The 20,853-nt window shown below is 44.6% G+C and overlaps 1 protein-coding gene and 1 pseudogene across 1 annotated transcript; both read right to left on the bottom strand.

Annotated features, from left to right (window-relative positions):
- Positions 1-657: 657 nt before the first annotated feature.
- LOC100756985 lies at positions 658-2,222 on the bottom strand (annotated as a pseudogene).
- Positions 2,223-6,710: 4,488 nt separating this feature from the next.
- On the bottom strand, positions 6,711-18,859 carry LOC100765209 (C-type lectin domain family 2 member H-like). Its single transcript, XM_035448699.1, has 5 exons — positions 18,730-18,859; positions 11,303-11,434; positions 9,140-9,321; positions 8,505-8,611; positions 6,711-8,335 (listed from the first exon to the last, which is right to left on the bottom strand). The coding sequence occupies exons 1-5, from the start codon at positions 18,779-18,781 to the stop codon at positions 8,197-8,199; spliced, it is 612 nt and encodes a 203-aa protein (XP_035304590.1). The 5' UTR covers positions 18,782-18,859; the 3' UTR covers positions 6,711-8,196.
- Between the last annotated feature and the right edge of the window lie 1,994 nt (positions 18,860-20,853).

Here is a 20,853-nt window from a genome sequence, read left to right on the forward strand (position 1 = left end):
TGGTAGTGTGGTAGAGTTCGGTGACCATCTGTCATCTGAAAAATTCAGGGTGCACAGCAAGAACCACCACCTATTTGTCTCCTAATAAGTATCTCTTCTTTTTTCTTTTTATTTGTTGTTGGCGTTGTTTTATTTTTGCTTTTGTTTCTCGAGACAGGGTTTCCCTGTAGCTCTGGAGGCTGTCCTGAAACTCACTCTCTAGACCAGGCTGGTATCAAACTCACCGAGTACTGCCTATCTCTTCCTACCTAGTGCTGGGATCAAAAGAATTCACCACCACTTTTGAGTAAGTATCTTTTCTTTTTTGTCCACTTGATTTATGTGTATAAAGGTTGAGCTCTAGGACAATTAATGTTGATGAAGGGTAACTGTCTTAAGTGACAACACTGGTTAAAGGACCGCTTTCAGGGCAGCAAAATTTGCTGCTTTGTTCCCTGGTCCAGATATTTTTGTTGTTGTTGTTATTTAGTTATTCATTTATTTATCTTCAGAGTGAGGTGAGGAGCCCCTCTCTATCCACGGTCTGTCTCCCACAGACATGGCATTTTTTTTTTTAAACAGAAGAAAATACCTTAATTCTATTCAAACCCAACCAGGCCTCTGTGAAGGTTTAAAGGTATAAAAATAACATCAAGACAGGAATAACACCCACATAAGTCACTGTGCCATCCAGTTTCTATTCACAAAGAAAAAGCTCCAGTCCATCTTTTAATTTTTTTAAAAAAATTCCTGACATTACAGAACTAAACTGAAATGTATTAATATTCCACTCTTACATTTCCTTGATAAACAAAAATCCATGAACCAAAAAAAGGGAAAAAAAGGAAAAAAAAAGGGCTAAAGTTTATAAAACTAAATATGGATATCTCAGCATAACTGCTGAACAGATAAAGGAATTAAAAAGCTTTGAATTAAAAAATCATGAGTGGATGATAAAGTGCGTAGAAACTGAAAATTTACAAACTATTTAAAACCTGGAATCGCTGACTGTTTAGAAACTACACAGATGGATCATGGGTGGTGGTGAAGAGCAGGAAGGGATCATGGATGAACCTGCACGGCTCTAGCCACTCCCCATGCCACCTGTCTCCGAGGAAAGCCTGACATTGATAAGGTACTGAGCCAGGCTAATGCTGGCAGCAGACCCAGCATTAGAAGATGGTGACCTGCCAATCAGTAGATCCTTCCATTGGGTTTGCAGTTTTGATCTGTGCCCCAGACATCTGACGGATCTCATTGATTTTGGCGCCCTGACGCCCGATTATGCAGCCAATCATATCATTTGGAAAGGTGAGTTCATGAGAAGTAGTTTGAACAGATGCAGCCAAACCTGCCCAATAGCCTTTCACCTCTGGAGAGCTGGATCCAATGCCACTGAGCCCGGTGTTGCCATGGTCATGGGAAAATGAGACTGTTGCATTGCCAACTGGTGCAGCTTGATCAAATCTGGCTGTGGAATGGCATACTGTCCTAGAATGGTATAGGCCTGACCACCTGCAAAGATGACTGGAGAACTCGAGGGCTTGGGCCAGGACGGGATGGTCACGCCCTTGGGGGTGGGGTGGGGAGGACGACTGGGAGAGAGTCTCCAACATGACCACGCAGACCTGTTTGACACACTCAATGATGGATTGCGGAATGCCAGCAATGGTGATTGCCCGCTCAGGTGAGTTGGGAAGCATTTCCCCTGCCACCTGGACCCGAGACCCTGTACTGTCTCTTATTTCCTTGATCTTGCAACCACCTTTCCCAAAGAGAGAGCCACACTGACAGCAGGAACCACCTACCGTACTTAAGGTGGCGGGAGGTCTACTGGCAGCTGTGCAATTGGTCATAGAGCTGCTTATGTCCTCTTCCAGTTTGTCAATGATCACAGCAAAGGCTTTGAGATGGCATTAGTCGGGCCAGCCAAAGTGATGATTCTCTCAGGACAATTCCCTTCTGAGATGTTGATCCGGGCACCACTCTCCTCGCGCACCTTCTTGACGGATTCTCCTTTCTTTCCGATGATAATGCCATCTTCCTTTCCATGCGTAAGCAGCCTGATGGTGAGAGTGACATTTAACCCATCTTCAGTCACACCGGTGTCCATGTCTAGTAGTCACAGGGAGCTGGACTTGGAGTGGTCAAGTCTTTGGTCACTGGTGGGAGTGAAAGCCAAAACTGGAGGCTCCAGTCGACTGAGGGGAAACGGAGAGCGGGCGGGAAGGGGAAGGGCGGGAGGCGGGTGGTTTGGGGGGAACAACAGGGGCTGGCGGGAAGGCGAGCAACCCCCCCCCGCTAGCGGGAGGAGGAGGGGGGATGGAGGAGGTGGAAGGGCGAAAGAGACCCCGGGACGGGTGGAGGGCGCAGGCTGCGGCTGTTCCGGCTGCTCAGGCTGGTAGGGCCACACATGGCTTTGGCAAGTGAACAAAAATATCTGTGTCCACAGAGAGGGCTTTGCCCTGCTCACAGTAAAGTGCCTGGGTTAACGGCAGAAGCTCAGCCCTTTATACTGAAGTCCCTTGGTTGAGGGACCGGGCCACACCGTCCTGTCTAAGGTGAAAGCTGTGGCCCCAGCGCACCTATTTCACCTTGAACAAAACTTCTCCCTTTCAGTGGCTCTTCAAGTCTGATGTACTCCACTGTTTGGCCACTCTCAGGAAAGACAGATTGCCAAGGATCACAGATAGGAGGTCAGAGAGAAGCCTCATCCTGTTGTAAATGAGGTGCTCTCACCCCAGAGGACAAGGCCAGGAGGAGCTCTATGAACTTCAAGTTCTTACTGAGCTGTCTTGGCTCGGCATGTCTCAGCCCCAAACCCGGGAAGTCATGAGGTTCTGCCTGAGTGGGGGAGCGTGGACTTGGAAATTCCTAGTAACCCAACGGTGATAAAGACCAGACACAAGCATCTTGTCATCTTTAGAGAGCTCTCAGTTCCATGGTGCAAAACTGGAGGCTCTTCTTTATTTAGCATTTTCCTGGTTGTAATCTAAACGTGCTCCTCTGGCCATTTCCCTCTCCCCCAGCAGACCCCTCCACCATATGCCTCCTAACTCTGTCCTCACTTGTTACTTGCACCTAGCCCTCTGCCAAAGTGCAGGCCTAGCCAAATGCTTAGTTCTGCAGAGATGCAAACTAGGGGACATTCTCCACTGAGGCCATGCTGTTCAATAGCAAAGCAGCAAGCATCCCCAATTCAATGCATACCTGAGCTCCTGGTTACTGGAAGCAGAGGTTTGGACCTTGAGAAATTCCCTAATGGAATTTTCCTGGCGCCCTGACACTGAGCCACACAGACTTGGCCAGGGTCAACCATTCTTGAAACTTCAGGTCTAGAATCGGCCCCTAACTGAGTGAGCAGGGACTTTATAAAGGCAAAATCCACAAGTGTGGTACATTCTATTAGCCACTCAAAAACTTACCAGGTCCTGCAACCTATGTGTCTCATTGCACTTCCACACAGCTGGAATAGCCACTCTGAAGACCTGGATCTTTAGTTATGGTTTTAGATTTTCACTGTCAATTGCATTTTCTATTAAATTGTTCATCACAAAATAAGAATACCCTATGGCAGAGCTGAGACTAGAAAAGCAATTTTCATCGTAACTTTTTCATGACTTACAGGTCCCCCCTTTACCTGCATCCTGTCCTTCTTATCACCGTATATCACTGATTGTCAGGGTGCTCTAGAGGAACATAACTTATAGAATGTATCTATAAGAGGTAAATCCAGAGCTATCGTCACAAACACTCCTTACGAAGTTAATTGCACAGTGTATAATATTGGTTTTAAAACTGTTTATATCTCCCTTCATGTTCCCCATTTAATTTTGTGAAAAGAAAAATGCTGAGCTTCTGGAAGCTTGCCAAACTAAATACTTTCGAAAGGTTCAGGCTCTAATGCTGATGGGCAATATCTCTTTAAGAGACAGACCCCGCCCAACAACAGTCAGGGCACGCACAGGAAAACGTGCTATGTCATCACCACAAAACCTGCCTCGCATTACTGCCTGGGTGAGGACTCTGGGCATGCATGGAACCTCAGTGGGCATGTGCAGTCTTCCCTTTAAAAGTTCCAACTTCCCTGCTGCTCGCTCTCTTTACTCTCTCTCTCTCTGCTTCTGCTTCTCTCTCTCTTCTCCCACCTACATGCTCTCTCTGCCTCTCTATGGCGACCGGCCATGGTGGTCAGCCATTACCCCTGTTCCTCTTCTCTCTTACTCCCTCTACTCTGCCATGCATTATACGGGCCTTATAATAAACTGAATATGCCTCATCTGTCTCTTCTCCTCTTTAGCTTCTGTTTTTCATGATATTATGAACACGATATCAATATACTTCCTGAGCCAGGAGAACACCTGAGTCTGCAGTGAAGGAGACTGTGACACATTTTCCCTCCAGGACAACAAGTATAGTTGCAACCCTGGCATGCAAAGTAAATCCCATTTGATACCCTTGCCTTGGGAGCCAATGTGTGTCATTTGTTTCTGGTCCTACACAGTTAGCCTCTCTGTTGGGCTGCAGTGACCTCGGGGTCTCAATGAGTTGCTTGTCAGCCAAAACCCACAAGTACATCTGAAGGATCAAAAAAATTGGTGAAGGTAGAAAAGACTTGGGCTCTGAAGGAAAGAGTGAGGGGGAGCTTCTGATGGCTGGGAATGACATGGCTGGCACCTGAGATGGCTCCCAGAGAGGCAGAGGTGACTATTCATCACTCCTGTTGGCATTCTTTTGCTGATTGCTGGTTGTAAAGGTGCCCTGCTGGTTGTAAAGATTCCCAGCCCCGAGGTTACTTGACAGACCCTGTAACCTGCCCCCCCCAACCTCCTGTCCTGTCTTATCTCAGTCAAATGTATCCCCCTTAATTAGTAGAGTCACTAACTGACTCTGTACTTTGTGTGACCTTAAGTAACCATAGCAACTCTGTAGTTTATGGCCCACACCCTTATGGTCTGCCTTTTTGACTGGATGGTATCTCATTTGCCTGCTATGCAATGAGATCCTGAAGGACCCCAGCCTAAGATGTTTCCTTTGTAGATATGTGAGAAGCTAAATTTAAGACCCTAACAGGAAAGAGCCGCTAAAGTTAAAGAACAAATGGTTCACAGAGATGAACATGTAAGTGCCCTAAACGACCCCTGAGCCCGGAGATTGTGGTCGGCCACCTGGAATGTGCCAATCAGAACTGTTACCCTCGACCACCCCAGACCCCATCTGTTTGAAGTTTTTGCCTTTAAGAAGCCCCTAGACAGGAGTTCGCGGTCCAGCTCCTCTGTTCCTGCGTGAGTAACTAGTTGGTCCCCAGCCCCAGTTACTGAATAAAATAGCCTCTTGCTCTAGGCATCAAGCTCTCATCTCCGCCTGGTGACTGGGGGGTCGCTGCTCCCGAGTGTATGTCCCAGGAATCCCACCCCATGGGGGTCTTTCACATCCTGTTTTCTAGTCCTGGATTACAGACGCAGCCTTGCCCCACTGGCATCACATCTAGTTGTGAAAACCTGGGCTCTTACACCTGGGGTTTTTCCACTGTGCTGTGAGTCTGTATATGAGGCTGCTCTCTCCCTGCAACAGAGAGGCAGACACACATTCTCTTAGCACAAATGACCAGACTTCCAGTCTTTCATTGAAATCTCCAGGCTTTCCCCCCATACATTACACTTGCTCTTGGGGCAGACGCCACAAGTGGAAGTCCCACTGAGATCAGGGAGGAAAGAAAACCCTGAGAAATTGCCCTGGGAGGCTGGCCATGCTTCTATGCTTCAGAGTGGAGCTTCCTGGATGACACTGAGCTGGTTGAGCACCTGGAGACCACCAAGGCCACCATGTCAGAGATAGAGCACAAGGTGATACAAGCCAGGGGAAATGAAGGAAAAATCAAGGAGACCACAGAGTGCTACAGGCCAGTGGCAGTGAGACCCTCTCTTCTATGCTTTCTTATTAACACTTACATAGAGATGGGTTCCCCAAGTCCAAAGAGAGTTGGTAAAGAAACAAGGTACTGGAAAATGGGTACCTCATGGAAACCTCTCTAGGGGAGTGAGCAATGAGTCTAATTAAAAGTCTGAAGATGACTAGAAGAATTATAATGATTTTGAAATTAATAAAAGTCAATGATGTATATTGATGACAAGATGAGAATTAGTTGAACCACCTTGTAGGTGAGTTGTATATGATTTTAGAATATCTCTAATCTATAGTAAGTCAGAAGAGTCATAAAAATCTATACTAGAATGACACGATGTGCCTAAATGTGGCTAAATATTGTGATTTTACATTATCCAAAGGAAATGGTTGAATTTAGAGGCTTAATTTTATCTATTAGTTTTTGATTAATTGTATTACTTTGATTAATCTGTATTTGATGAAGCATAGTTAGATAAGATGATTCTCTAGCTCTAAAAGTCTGTTTCTCTCTCTCCTCTCCTCTTTTGGCTAAATGTACACATACTGACAGAGCCTTTTGCTTGTTTACAAAATCATGGCCGTGTCATAAAGGTCTGATTAAAGGTCTTTCAGTTTGTTTAGAGATGTCTGCTGAGCATAAAGACTTAAAGATAAATATTTATCTTCTCTCTGCAACTAACTATCTACACGCTTCTTATATATTGTATTACTGGGGAAGAACTTTCATTTCCACATTATGAATTCAATTGCAACTGTCCTCTTTAAATTTAACAAAAGTAAAACATAAAACTCTAACTCTATAAAGAGAACACACTTAAATTATAAACAGTTAAAAATAATTTTGCTTTAATTATAAACTATAAAAATAATTTTAAATGCAGTGTAACGATTTATCACCCAACTACTAACTTATAAACTATTAGGGATAATTTACTTAAATTAAATTCTGGACTTATATTCACCCAATCTTCTAAACAAATAAACAGTCATCTACCTGACCACCTACAGATATATGTATGTGTCTGTAAGACTGAGATGCAATCATAACAGAACATTCGCAGGTCACAGGAGTTTACACATTACAGTGCAGGTATCAGGGAGACAGCAAACTGCTCTAACAAGAGCGATCAACAGCTTTCAGAGTCCATGGTCCTGCAGACATGGTCCTTTTCTGGACAGGATTAACCTCCAGCACATAGTCACTCCTCTGGTGGGTTCACATTTGACCACTAGTTGTCACCTGCAATAATTCTCATGGCCCCTGAAAACACCAAATTTAGAGAGCAAAATCCAGAAAGTGAACCATTCTCCATCTTGGATATCTCACTGTCCGTCAGAGCCAGGCTGGTCGTGGGGCTGGGTAGTGCATTAGGGAACAGAGCCTGTGAGAGGTCCAGGCTGCTGTTGACCACCACCCTGCCAGTGTTTGAGGAGGCCTAATCCAGAAAAGGAACCTTTCTCCATCACGGACATCCTGATGCTGCTTAAAGCCAAGGTGAATTTCCAGCTGGACAGGGTATCTAAAGGCAGGACCCACTAGAACTCCAGGCCTCTGTACGTCTCTCTGCCCTCAGTGAAGGCCGGTCTGCTGGCTCATTAGGTGTGAACATTGCACCTGTGGCCCAAGCAGCAGTGTCTCCAGTTGGGACCAAGAAGCCACCCTACTAGACACCATCTTGAATCAATCTTCAAATATTGTTAAAAGGTTCTGATAACAGAACTTACAGATGTGCCAAGGCTCGTTTATCAGAGAGTCAACCATTCTCTCTGACACCCGGCCCTGATTTTCTAACAACAGGGCCTCACTTCAGTTCTGGCTTGGGTTACAGGGGCTGTGGCATCAGTGACTGAGGCTCCTCCATGGCGACTGTAGACCTGTGATGCGGCCTGATGCAGGATACCCAGAGCTGTGGGGAGACGGTGCAGGAGAGACTGGAACATCTGCCTCCTCTTCTGGCCTTCTGCAGGAGCCCTGTTTGTTTCAGCCCTCTTGGCTCAATCCTGTGCACCATTTTTTTTTTAAATGTACCAGTCATTCAGAGGAATAGCGGATGAAAAAATTTTCATACCTTGTAATAAAAATGGAGAACACTAATACTGATGTGATTGTAATTCAGGTTTAAGAGACAAGGACCAATCATACCAAATCACTTATATAATTTAGGATCATGCATAGTCTCCCAAGTACTATAAGCATATCTTCCATGATTGCTTTCATCTTTGAAGTCACCACAGATTCTGAATTAATTTGGATGATTTTATAAGATAAAGAAATGAGGTTGCCATTGTAGATAACATGTTCCAGACCTCTCACGACTGCTTTGGCACATCACAAGCTGTGAAACTGTTGGGCTTGCTACAAATCCACCTCCTGTGAGTATAGTTCCTGCCACTGCTGATGTCACTGCCACTCAGGTAGGCACACTCTCCTTCTCCTCGGGGGGAAGTCCTAGAACAAAACAAACAGAATTTCTGCAGTCTGCCATTTATTCACTCCTGCAATGCTATCTCCCCAGTACAGTTGAACTCCCATGACACAACCTGTCATCTCTCACAGCCACAACCCTCACATGTCCCAATACGTGATCACAGTAGAAGGAAAAGTGTTCTGAACATACAAGTTGTTATATTCAGTGCCGTCTGTCCACATCCAATGGTGCTCTGAGGACTTTCTGTGGAGGCCGATCCAGTGGTCATGCCTCCCCTTGTACCTCTTCAGAAATTCCTGTCATAGAACACAGAAGGCGAATGCATGTGTCTCAGCTTCAGATAAGACTTGAGTCTCTCTGCCCTACAGCCTCCTCTCAGGATGGCAGCAGGTTTGCACTGAAGGTCATTGACTTTGGCGCCTAAATCATCTTCGGTTCTTAGTGGATGCATGGCACCCTGACAACCACCAATCCTTCTGCGGCTGAGAAAGTCCCTGGCTAAGCCTCTACTTGTAGTTATTAGCAGCTGTCACCTTAGGTATGCAACACCTGCCATCTCAGAAAAAGGCTTAAGGTGACAGCCATTTTTCTCAGTCATGTCTATGTGGCCATGCAGTTTGCCTATTTGCATTGCAGGAGAGAATGTCTTTGGAATGTCTCAGGGCTGTTGCCAACACAAGTAGCACAAACTAACACACACACCATGATTCTCCCTGAAAGCCTAGGGTGGCATCTTTCCTCATGCTTCATATTTAGCCTCCCTACCTCAAGGCAGTAAATATTCAACAGACAAAACAACAAACCAATTCCTGATCCTTTCTTACCAGCTCCTCCGGGCTGTCAAATCTAGCTAGCTGGGCTCCTTGTGCCACGCAAAAGGTCTGGCTGGATGTCCAGTTTTCCACTTTTTCAGAAAAATAAAAACGTTTACTTCCAACTCCAATCCAATCTCTAGGACAATCATAATAGATATTTTTGTTTGAGACCTCTTCTGGCTTTCCTGCTCCTGAAATTACAAAATAAAGAAAACTCCTTACTTCTCTGAATTTCACTGTGGATGAATACCAGCACACAACACATGACACGGTCAAATAGGTTTTTGATACCAAAACTTGATCCAGACGTTCCTGTTATTATACCATATATACATTAAAACCATATGAAAACATACTGACTCTTGTTAGAGGCTGTCAGAATGGCGATTACCAAGAAATCTCACAACAGATGTCAGAACTCTGTGCAGAAATAGGGACACTTATTTATTTCTGGTGGGAGTATAAACTGATATATCTAGTATGGAGCCTTTTTTATATTTAAAAACAGACCTTTTGTGACCCCGCTATGCCACTGCTGAGCATATATGAGAGAAGAGTGCATCATAACACAAGATACCTGCACATCCATGTGGACTGTTGCCCCATTTACAAGAGTAAAAAAATCCTGACCTAGAAGCCTATGAACAGACAAACAGATGATGAAAAGGGGGTACATGTGTAACACAGGATTGTTCCTCAGATATAAGAAAAATGAAGCTTGCAGGAAAGTGGGGACCTGGAAAGCATAATATTATGTACTCCCTTACATGCTTATCCCAGCCTAGAAAGTACAGTGTGAGGAGCTCTGAGTGTGGGCGTGGCTTTTAAGACGTAGAAAGGAGAAGGAGGAAGAGTGATGAGAGGAGATGAGGAAGTCAGGGTGCAGCAAAGGTTCCATGAGTTGTGAAAAATGTTATAAATAGCATTGCTTTTCTACTTTCAAATTTACTAGTGTTTTTTTTTAATTTGTAGCTGATAAATGTACAAAAATGCAAATACAGTGAAAGTCTAAAACCATAACCAAAGCTCCGTGGCTTCAGGATGGCCACTCTAACTGTGTGGAAGTTCAGTGAGATACACAGGGTTTGGGCCTTGGCAAGGGTTGGAGTGTCTGTGTGATGTGCTCACTTGTGAGTCTATCATGATAAAGTGAGTGTGTGTGTGTGTGTGTGTGTGTGTGTGTGTGTGTGTGTGTGTGTGAAGCTCTTTAGGCAGCAAGGCTTCAGAGAACCACTTAGAAAAATAACAGACATTTTGCTTTCATAACTTTGCGTGGCTCTTTTGAGGGGCACTGAGCCTAGAAATAAATGATTTGATAAGAAATATTACATACTAGAAATGAAATACACACAAACACACACACACTTATTTTTTAGTGGGGGCTAATAGTTGTAGTTGTTCCCCGTTCCTATACCCAGTACCATGAGACTTTAACAAAAGGAACAAATGCAATGGGCACTGAGGGTGACTGTCTCTTCTTTTATCTGTCTCTTTCCAGAGCTATGTAAGAGTTTAGGTAACACTGACTAACTCCTGTTGGCAAATGTTTGTCCATGTTTAGACTTGTGTATGATTCATCAAGGTGGTTAAAGTTGACTTATAAAATGATATCAGGAATCATTACTCCAGCTATGGCAGGAAAGCTGTACAAGATTTTATCATGTTATTCAGAACAATCTGCACCTAAAAGCTCAGGAATGATACATTTCTGGAATGTTCTATGTAATATTTTCTGACCATAGTTGCAGTTAGTAACTGAAACTACGAAGCATGGGGCCATATGGCGTCTGGACCTTCCCCAACCCTGTTACTGTCCTCACTTCCCTTTAGCTGCAGCCACCTACTTGAGGCTCCTCCCTTGGGTTTTTTCTCCTTGTTCTCTGCCTAGAATAGTTCCCACAGGTGGACATATGTCTCCTGCACCTCAGTCTAGGGCTTGCTGAATGCCATCTTCCCAGAGATGCTGAGCCCGGCCTCCTGTGCACACCACAGCCTGTGCTGCTCCTCCTCTGTATCTTCCTGCTACAGCCTAAGTTCCCAGAGAACAGGAGTTTTGAGTGTGTTTTCTCTAGAGCCCTTCCCACAGTGCCGGCCTCACAGTGATCAGCAAGTATTTACTAACAACGAGAATGTGGGCAGAATGCTGCAGAATGTGGAGAATGAGTCACTTACTTGACAATAACAAAGCAACAAAAAGTGCAATAACAGCGACAGAGAGGAACGCAATCACTCCATAGCAGCAGTGAAGCTTAACAGGAGACTCAGCGGAGATGATTCTCAGATATTTTCCTTGACAGTTTTTAACTGTAAAAGAGTAATAGGAGAGTGTCGACTTAGAAAATTTCTTTTCTTTTAAACTGATTACTCAATTAATTTGCTCTATACCTTTGGACACTCAAAATGATGCCTTCTATAAAGATGCATATTACAAACCACATGAACATATATTTACATACACACACATATATATATTATTTTCATTACAGGAAAGAAGAAAAATAAACCATGAATAGTATAACCATATATTATAATAAAACATAAGACAAACATGGAAATAAAGACTTATGATAATATAGTAGTATTCTATACTCCAACATAATAAAACAGAATAAATAGTTATAAATGGCACTGTTTATTATGTACTGTAATACTATAATACATTAAAACAAAAAATGAACACATGGATTTTCTTGAATCAATTATTGGAGAAGGGACAGATTTTCTCCTGAGTTTCCCACTGTGGATGGTCAGAGAAGTTGTCAGGCAATTGTTTGTGGCAGGGAAGGCTTGTCCAGTTTGTCCCTTCTATATGTTTTCTTTTCTATTTATTTAGGCAGGGAGAAGAGCTGCAAGAATTTCTTGAGGAAGATGAGATAAACTTAGCACAAAAACCCACTTTACAATTGCCTACAAGTACCTGAAAGGGCACTAAAATCCTTTCAAAGAAGGCCCTGGTCCATACAGGATGTCCAGGTGGAAAGAAGACCAGAGATGCTGGAAACGGCACTTCAGCCAGGGGTCTTCTAGTTACTGAACTAAGGGTGAATGGTGAAAGAGCCAGAAATGAAAGGAGTGAGGGTCACGGTGAAAGGCAACAACAGTCAGCTGCATTGCTCTCCATAAAAAGTGTTCTGCTGAGAAGGGGGAACAGAAACATTAGGGGAAAATCAGTGGAACTAGACCTATCAACAAACTAAGAAAAGAAGGAAATAGAAATAACAATACACAGCAAAACTTGTGAATATTTGGCATAATTTTCATAGGAACTGTCCCACCCCTACAAAAATTATCCACTAAAAAACAAAACAGTAAATTCAGCTGCAGTCTTCTTCATTCCCAAGGGTGCAGTTATGAATGCTGTCCCAGCCACCACCGGGAACAGGAGCAGGAAGTCTGCTCACTACTCCAGGGTGACTTTTCAAGGAGCACCGGTCAGGGCAAAGAAACAGGGTCACAAGACTAGAGAATGGCTCAGCAGTTAAGCTCACTTGCTGGTTAGTCTTCCAGAGAACACAGGATCAAGGGCAGAGCCAGCAACTAATTGACAAGAATTGGCCATAGAGAGTACAAAGGACCCAGGATGATGGATAGGGAGAGACACAGGAAGTGGAGGGAGAGAATAGAGATCGTGGCCTTTTTGGTCTGGGACATGTGGAGAGAGACATGCATGCTGGGGAGCCGATAAAAAGGGGAAGGTCAGCTGGTCCTTCCTCCACCTCCTCTTTGATCTGTCAGGTTTCACCCCAATATCTGACTCCTGAGTCTTTATTGATATTAGAACAACTAGATAAAAACAACAGATGCCCTTCCCTGACCTTTGTGGGCACTAGGAATGCACTTAAAGCAGATAATTATGCAGGCAAAAACAACTCATATGCATACAATTTTAATAATAAAAAAGGAAAGAATTCAAGGTAGTTCTAAACACATAAGCAACTGGAACACTCACTGTTGCTCATATGTCAACAATTCTTAAGCTAATTTCTTGTTGTTGTGGTGGTGGTGGTTGTTTGTTTTCCTGACAGGGTTTTCTCTGTATTGCTTTGCAGGTTGTCCTGGAACTCACTCTGTAGACCAGGTTGGCCTGGAACTCACAGAGATCTGTCTACCTCTACCTCCCAAGTGCTGGGATTAAGGGCATGTGCCACCAACGCCCTACCCTTAAACTAATTTATGTCTGCCACAGTTTCACTTCCTGGAGAGTGGCTGCCCTCAAAAAAAAAAAAAAAATAGCACCAAATTATAGGAAAAGTCTTATGAAAACTAAAAAGAAATTAGAATAGTCAAAAATGAAAAAGAACAGGTTGAATTCAGAGATCATGCTGCCTAATCCCATGACTCATGGGAACAGGAATAAAGACAGCCTGATGCTACCAAAAAAAAAAAAAATAGACACTAGAACAAAACAGCAGGAAAACAAAAAAGGACTCCAGAAATTACATCAAACACTCATGGTCAACAGATATTTCACAGAGATGTTCGGTTTATAGACAGGGAAAGGCTGGCATCGCCCCAGTATGTATGTGCTACTGAAGTAACCTGGTTTTGAAGGAACCGGCTTCCCTTTTGGCAGCCATAATGGTCGAACATGTGCTTCTATGACCTTGTCCTAGAAACCAGAAAGTCAGATGCCTGTCTCGTGACAAGGAACCAATCAGAAGTTAGCTGGTGGCGCTATGCTTTATGGCTCTGGGTGTGCTTTACGGACAAGCGCACAACAATGACGTAGAGAGCATAGCAACCACCCTGGGAGGGCCTATGAGCCATAACAACCAGTTGACCAATCAACACAGGGCAAGCCCTCCAAGCCTGGAAGCACACCAATCCTGAGCCTGTGCGTAACCCTAGACACTCCTCTTACGCTGCCCTATAAGATCTTTGGGGAGACCTTAGGAGCCGTCTTTTTCTAGCCGTCTGCCATGGCGGGTGGGTAAAAGACCCGAGCTAACATGGGGTTAGTTCGTTAAATTACAATAAAGCCTCATGCAATTTGCATCAAGCTTCCGCCTCCATTCTGTGTTTGGGGTGGCCGCCGTCCTGGACTAAGATTCTGGAAGCCTCAGCTTTCTGAGGGTCTTACAGTTTCTGTCTGCTAAAAACAAGAATCAAGCCAGACTGTAAACCCAAGAACAAAGCTTAGTATTGTAAAGTCATTTAATTCTTTAAAAAGGGCAGGGGGAGGGGATGTTTGGGAACTTGTCTTAGGCAAAAGTCATCTTAGATTCAAGAGCAAAGTCACTGTCTATATAACAGAAGGTTGATGAATTAGATGTTGATATGACTCTAACGCTTTTTTTCAGAAAGACAAACTTGTGCAGACACTGGGAAGCTGTATGGCTGTTTGTACAGGAAGTGTACAATATGGTGATGCCCCCACACTCCCCACATATAGCTATGAAGAAAGGGAAACCTCATTTAAGTTTTAAGAAAAAGGAAAAAGAAACCTTTATGTTCGTATTTGGGATCACTGTGAAAAACTGAGCATGTGCAAACCTGCACTTTCCTATTTCTGATACCACTGTACCTGGACAAAGTCCCTAAACCAATCAGCAAGTTAAAGGCAGTGAGCCACAGAAAACTGTCTCCTTCCTTCCTATAAATTTTGAAAAAAAAAAAAAAAAGCCAACTGCCACGACTCACTTCCTCCTCTCACTTCTGCACACATTTCCTGCGGCTTTTCTTAACCTCTTTGTATAAGATTTGATTTAAGGTGCTTCCAATCTTCTGGGTCAGATATGTTCCTGCCTCAGTGGTGCTGTGGATACAGTCTCTAGAATCTAGCCAGTGGAGTATCTGAGGTGCTGTTAATGGACACTGCTTTTCCTGACGAGCAGAATGCAAGGCTGTGACAATTGAAAGAAGTCAAATGTGAAGTCTCTGCTTCAGGGATCCATTTTAGGGCATTCTGGAAAGTAAGTGTGTAAAGCCCGGGGACAGAGATACAGGGTGTCTGCAGCCGGGAACGGGGAAGTTGGGGTGGGGTGGGGGTCTACATACACTTTATTAGCTATTGCTTTACATTTATGTTTTGTGTATGACTGTTGTGTCAGCATTTATGTATATATGTGTACTGCATGCATGCCTAGTGCTAGGGAAGGTTCTGAAAAGTGTGCTGGATCCCTGGAATTGGAGTTAAGGGTGTTGGGAACCAAACCCAGTCCTCTTAAGAGCAATACAGGTTCTTAATGGTTGAGTCCCTACATATCTTGATAAAGAATACATGATTAGATGTTTTCAAAATACATGGATAATGTATACCGATGAATTAATTTTACTGAACGCAAACTGTACCTTTTACAAAGTTTCCACTGAGTTCAACCCTTGCCTTTTGCTGGTTCCCAACCCTCTCTCATACTAATAAAGGAGGAGAAGGATATGGAGGTCTGGAAGGCTTTAAGCCCTCAACAGTGGCCTTTGGGATTTAGGTCCACACAGAACTCTGGACCTACATTCTTTACTCTCTGGTGTTCATTGACAGCTCCAGAGCTTCTTAGCATGTGAGCAATCTGGTTTCCCCGGGTCCTCCTCATAGAGCCTCACATTCCCTGTACACAGTGAACCTTCGGAAGTATCTAAACCTTTCATATTTTGAGTGTATAGGCTTTCTCGTGATTTCTAGTTCTGCATTGTGCGTAAAAAAAAAAAAAAAAAAATCCTTCCAAATCCGGTCTGATTTTAACTAGCTCTCTGACTGAAGAGCAGTGTTAGGCGTTCAAAGCCTGACTAATTTCTCAGAACATGTCCCCCTGGTCCACCCATATTCTCACCAAACATCAACCCATCCTCTCTTATTGGTGCACAGTAATCTGTTATATATGGGAGTAGATAAGTTTTGGATCAGCTGTTATTGGATATCCTCCACCACCAAAGCAATAAGCCAATCTAGCTGAATTAATAAATCCACATTTTATCTGAGCAGACAGAAGAACCTCCCAGGTGGCTCTAGGGAAGGCAGGGGAGAAGCATGACTGAGTGTGACAACCATGAGAGTGTGAGCAGCCCCAGGGAGGGACTGACTCTTGGCGGGCTTTCTGAAGGGAGGGGCTGCTGCTTGTCTGGCTTTGTGAGAGAGAAGGTTCTGGAATTGGAGAAGTGAGACTGGAGTGTGGAATGCACCGCCCCAGCTGCAGCTCCCCAACAGGAATATGTCTCACAGTTTCCCCATTTATTCACCGATAGATTCAGGGGTGTTCCATTGCTAGCTAATAGGAACGGAGTTACAATACACAATCAGCCACAAATATCTCTAGCAGGAATTAGAAAGCAAGTAGACAATTTTACTATAGAGTGTGTCAGATCTGGTATTAAAGGACATAGTAGGATTACTTCAGGTCACAATAATTACAGTGTTTCTAAAACTAGCTGGGGTTGTTTCTAATATTCTAATATACTGACCATAATAAACAATGAACAGATGTATGAATTTTAATGTGCCAGTCAAACAGTTCCCTGCTCTGCCCTTGAGCAGTTCAGACTGGTTCACCAGTAGGGGCCTCCACCGGCAGGAGAAAAAGCTTGCTGGGCCTTTGTTTTAAGCAGCCAGATTTTGTCACATCTGGAAGTCATGTGATGAAGAAGCCGCCATTTTAGAATTCACCATTTTGTTACTTAGTCATGGGCTGTCTTACGGCCTACACGGTATTTATCTAACCCCTAATCTCTCACAAGTTCTTGGCTTACCTGAGAAACAGTAGTAATGTTCCTGAGCTTTCTTTTTTGGTATTAGTCAGATGAGGTGAAACTGTTAGAGAGGCTGCTAGGAGTTCCAGAGAGTCGGGTCCTCAGACAGTAGATGAGGTTTAAGAGATAAAGAGGCTGCGGTTAGTTGGAGAAAGCCGGGTCCTCAGACAGCAGGTGATGAGGTGAGAATGTTAGAGAGATCACAGAGAGTTCCAGAGAGCCTGGGCCTCAGACAGCAGATGTGGCAACTTTCACCTAAGTCGGTTGCTTTAACGACTTAGGCCACTGCAGAGGCCTTGGCTGCCCTTTTCAGCCCATAGAGAAGCCTGAAGAAGGAGAAATCTTTACTTTTGAAACTTTTCCCAGCACACCAAGGACTCTGGCTTACCACGAGGAATATGTGACTTGGTGACACCTGAGGGGCAGCAGACAGAGACCAATGACACCTGCTGCTCTGTCCCAGGGAGGGGGCTCCTCAGTCTTTAAAGGGTCCTGGGTGGGTGTGGAGGAGACAATTTTCCTGTGCACTGGATGGCACAGGACAGGACCCAGGGATTCGAGGGAGGCCTGGTGGAATGACTTCCTCTGCAGTGTGTCCCTAACCTCCCAGATCAGTATTTCCCATCACAACAGCAGGGTTCTGTCCACCTAGAGGAACTTGGCCTGATCTCCTGAGATTGCCACTCGACCCTTGAGCTAACGATAATCGTGAGCTCTGCTTTTCAAGAAATACTCTGTCCTAAGCAGAAACAAGAAAGTGGGGATGGAGACATGGTTCAGTGTTGCTGCCCTTGCAGAGAGAGGGCTGGGTTCGTGTCCAGCACCCACTGGGTGTCCTGCAATTGTCTAAGAACAGTTCCAGGGGATTCAGAGCCTTCTTCTGGCCTCTGTGGGCACCGGGCATGCATGTGACACACAGACTTGTGGTCAAAACACCCACACACCTAAAATCAAATTTTAAAAATGAAACGGACAGAGATTTAAAAGGAATGAAACAAACATTTTTCAAAATGAGAGGATACAGTTTTCAAATAGAAATCTCCAGTGTCCTTTTCCAATCATCCACCATAAACTAAATCTGCAGACTGATTTGCTGGTGGGATCATTCTCGCATCTCCGCCCTCCTGAGAAACCTGGGATACAACAATAGGAACAGTGGGACCGAGATTGCTCCCTGATGCCATAGAATCATTCAAGGAGTAAACCGGTGCCCTAGGAAGGGAAGACCTTGTGACGGTGGGGTGTATGGGTGAAAAGGACTCGGCAGGGGTGGGTGATGGGGTTGGGGGGGTCAGGAAAGGAAGGTGAGAGGGTGGAGAAGGGGCACTTGAGGTGTGCACTGGATGGCAGCGATGTGTCTGAGCATGTCCAAGGTCCTCCAGCAACCATCCGACACCTACTGGGCTTTACAAACTCAGAAGGGCTGTTTATCTCTCCCTGCAACTGCAGCCCCCACCCCCCGGTGTCTACACACAAGTGTCTGTAAGACTACAGGGAAATGTAATCTGATGGGCATTTTGTTCAACCCTAACACTTGTAACACATGGCTACAGTTCCTTTAAATACAGGGAGTGAAAGGAGAGAAAATCCCACCCTCTCTGGCTACCTCCTCCTCATTGCCTCACTCTGGCGGGAAAGCTAGCTGAGCTCAAATTCCCGACTCCTGAGAAGCGTGCATAACAAGTCCGCTGTTGGTTGCTCTTCTCCAAACATGTTTAAATAACATCCGCGGTAGAATAATAGAATAATAAAGAATTGCACCGGTGCCAACGCATCGCCGCGCTCCGCACCCCACCCCCAGTCTCTACCGATCTCTAGACCCCTGTGGCAGGCTGACAGGTAGAAAGAGCTCCGCTCCCTGATGAATCTCCCCTCTCTCCCTTTAATTTAGCTCAGCTTACGATTCATTAAATACTTACAATTTCCTCCCAGGCCGGCTGGGGAAACAGCCGCTGCAGTTACCATTCTCATGAAGGCTTCACACCACGTATCTTTTTTGCGGAAGCGAAGAAAGTCAAATTAATGCAGTGGGCGGGGCTTTAAATCAGCTGATTTGGAAGCTCTGCCCACCAACCAGAGATTTGTTCTCTGATGGATGATCCTGCACATAGCCACCCTTTTGGCGCATAGTATGCTTCTTAGAGAAATGGAATTACAAGTTTGGAGAGGTAGTGTGATGTAAAAGAAATGTTTACCGAAAAGGATATATATACACGGAACTGATGGTTGTTTTAGATTTTCATAGTTCAAAATAGTTTCTAATTAAAGCAACTTCACACATTTTTCTCTGCTGCCAAGGCAGGATGACATGGGGTGCTTCACTGTCCTATGAAAATCAACCTTAAAGTAAAACAACTGAAAACGATGAAATGTAATTTGCCAGCCCTTTTCAAGCCTCGTGAAAACGAAAGTTCTAGAAGGAAGCAGCAATTTTCACAGCCCCTGCTCCAAGGCTAATTAGCAGTGACCATAGAGGGTTTGGAAACCTGTGAGTTTGGAACTATCTTTAGCCCTCTTTTAAAATATTATTTTACCTTATGCTATTAGTGTTTCGCCTGAATATACGTATGTGCACTTGTGCCTGCCCTGGGGCTCATGGAGTTCAAAGAGAGCAGCAGAGCTCCTGGAACTGAGCCAGCGCTCCAGTCCTCCATTTCTAGCCCTATCAGTAACTGTTTATTGCTAATCTCTGCCTCTCACCTTTGTAACCATCAGGTAATTCCGAAGACTAGCTTTCCTTGCAATGTACTAACAGACAGATAGCTCCCATAACTTCCAAGGCTAAGAGCATCATCAGGTAGCATCTGACCCCTGGGACAAAGCTCCACCCACATTGCTGTAACAGACTCTCTGGTGTTTCCACCAATGTGCTTGAAAAGTGTCTTCATGTGTGGCTTCCTTTGGTCTGTGACTATAAAGACTCCTTTCCCACCTTGGAACATATAATTGGCGTGATATAAATGGGTATTGCTGGGCCATGGTCACTCATTTTGTCTCCAGAGTAAACTCTTATTTCCTTTGAGGTGAGAGTTGTGTTTTGCACACAATGGGCAGTGACTGTCTGGGAACAGGATAGGAGAGCACATTGGCACCATAGGAAAAGTGAAGCAGAGAAGAGGTAGACTAGGTACCAGCAGGCTGAGAGTGCTTTATTGAAATAGAGAGGGGACCAATCTTTCCATGGCATGAAGGTTGAGCACACTTAGAGGGACTGGTCTCTCTCTCTCTCTCTCTCTCTCTCTCTCTGTGTGTGTGTGTGTGTGTGTGTGTGTGTGTGTGTAGCTACCAGAAAGCCACAGCTGTGTTTACAGTTCGAGTAGAAGTTGTGTTCACTAACAAGGCACATCATTGCTGCAGTCACTCTGGGGCTAAGAAATTCCTTATGGCCTGGGGCTACACTCAGTGCATCCTGACTCAATCGCCTAAGCCCTGAGGTTCCTACTCAAAATACCCCAACTAAGGTAGGGTAAAACAGAGATTAGTGTTGAGGAGTTCTCTTTGGCTGGTGGGTACCAAAGCTGTTGTGAGCATGTTGAGGATGCTTCCAGGTTAGATAAAAGCTGCTACTCTGGGGGCATGACAATTCCAGTGATGTGATAGGCCAGGAAAGCAGGAAGTCAGTGAGATAGCTAAAAAAGCAGGGACCAAGCAATAAAGTTAACACAATTATAAAGATTGGGCCTGCCAAGGGCACCTCCAAAATCCCCAAGCATAGAGGGATTTCCAGAAAGCATCGTCTGCCCTTTCTCTGTGTTTTATTCTTTCTAATAACTGTCTAGCATCCCCTTTCCTAGGCCAGGTTTACTCACATCAGAGCAACATTCCTCTCCTAGAAAGGCACAGGAGCCTCTTCCAGAGGTTATTAAGTCCAGCCCTCTGTGGTTTGGGAATCTGTTTGAGTTTGTAGCGTGACTATGCTTTGTTGTACCAGGGTCAGGTCTTCCTTAATACTGTTATGGTGGAAGCTTCACCCCAGCCCCTGGCATCCATATACCCAAAGACTCTGGAATGTTATGGTGGAGTTACACACAAGCCTCCCCCCA

The sequence above is a fragment of the Cricetulus griseus genome, chromosome 8 (genome assembly GCF_003668045.3).
Source record: "Cricetulus griseus strain 17A/GY chromosome 8, alternate assembly CriGri-PICRH-1.0, whole genome shotgun sequence".
Taxonomy (NCBI): Eukaryota; Metazoa; Chordata; class Mammalia; order Rodentia; family Cricetidae; genus Cricetulus; species Cricetulus griseus.

Excerpts from the sequence above, each read along its gene's own strand:
- LOC100765209 (XM_035448699.1), bottom strand. The coding sequence starts at position 18,781 with ATGAGAATGGTAACTGCAGCGGCTGTTTCCCCAGCCGGCCTGGGAGGA. Across the intron at positions 11,435-18,729 it reads AGCCGGCCTGGGAGGAAATT|TTAAAAACTGTCAAGGAAAA; the intron begins GTAAGTATTTAA and ends ACTCTTTTACAG. Across the intron at positions 8,612-9,139 it reads TTGACAGCCCGGAGGAGCTG|GAATTTCTGAAGAGGTACAA; the intron begins GTAAGAAAGGAT and ends GTTCTATGACAG.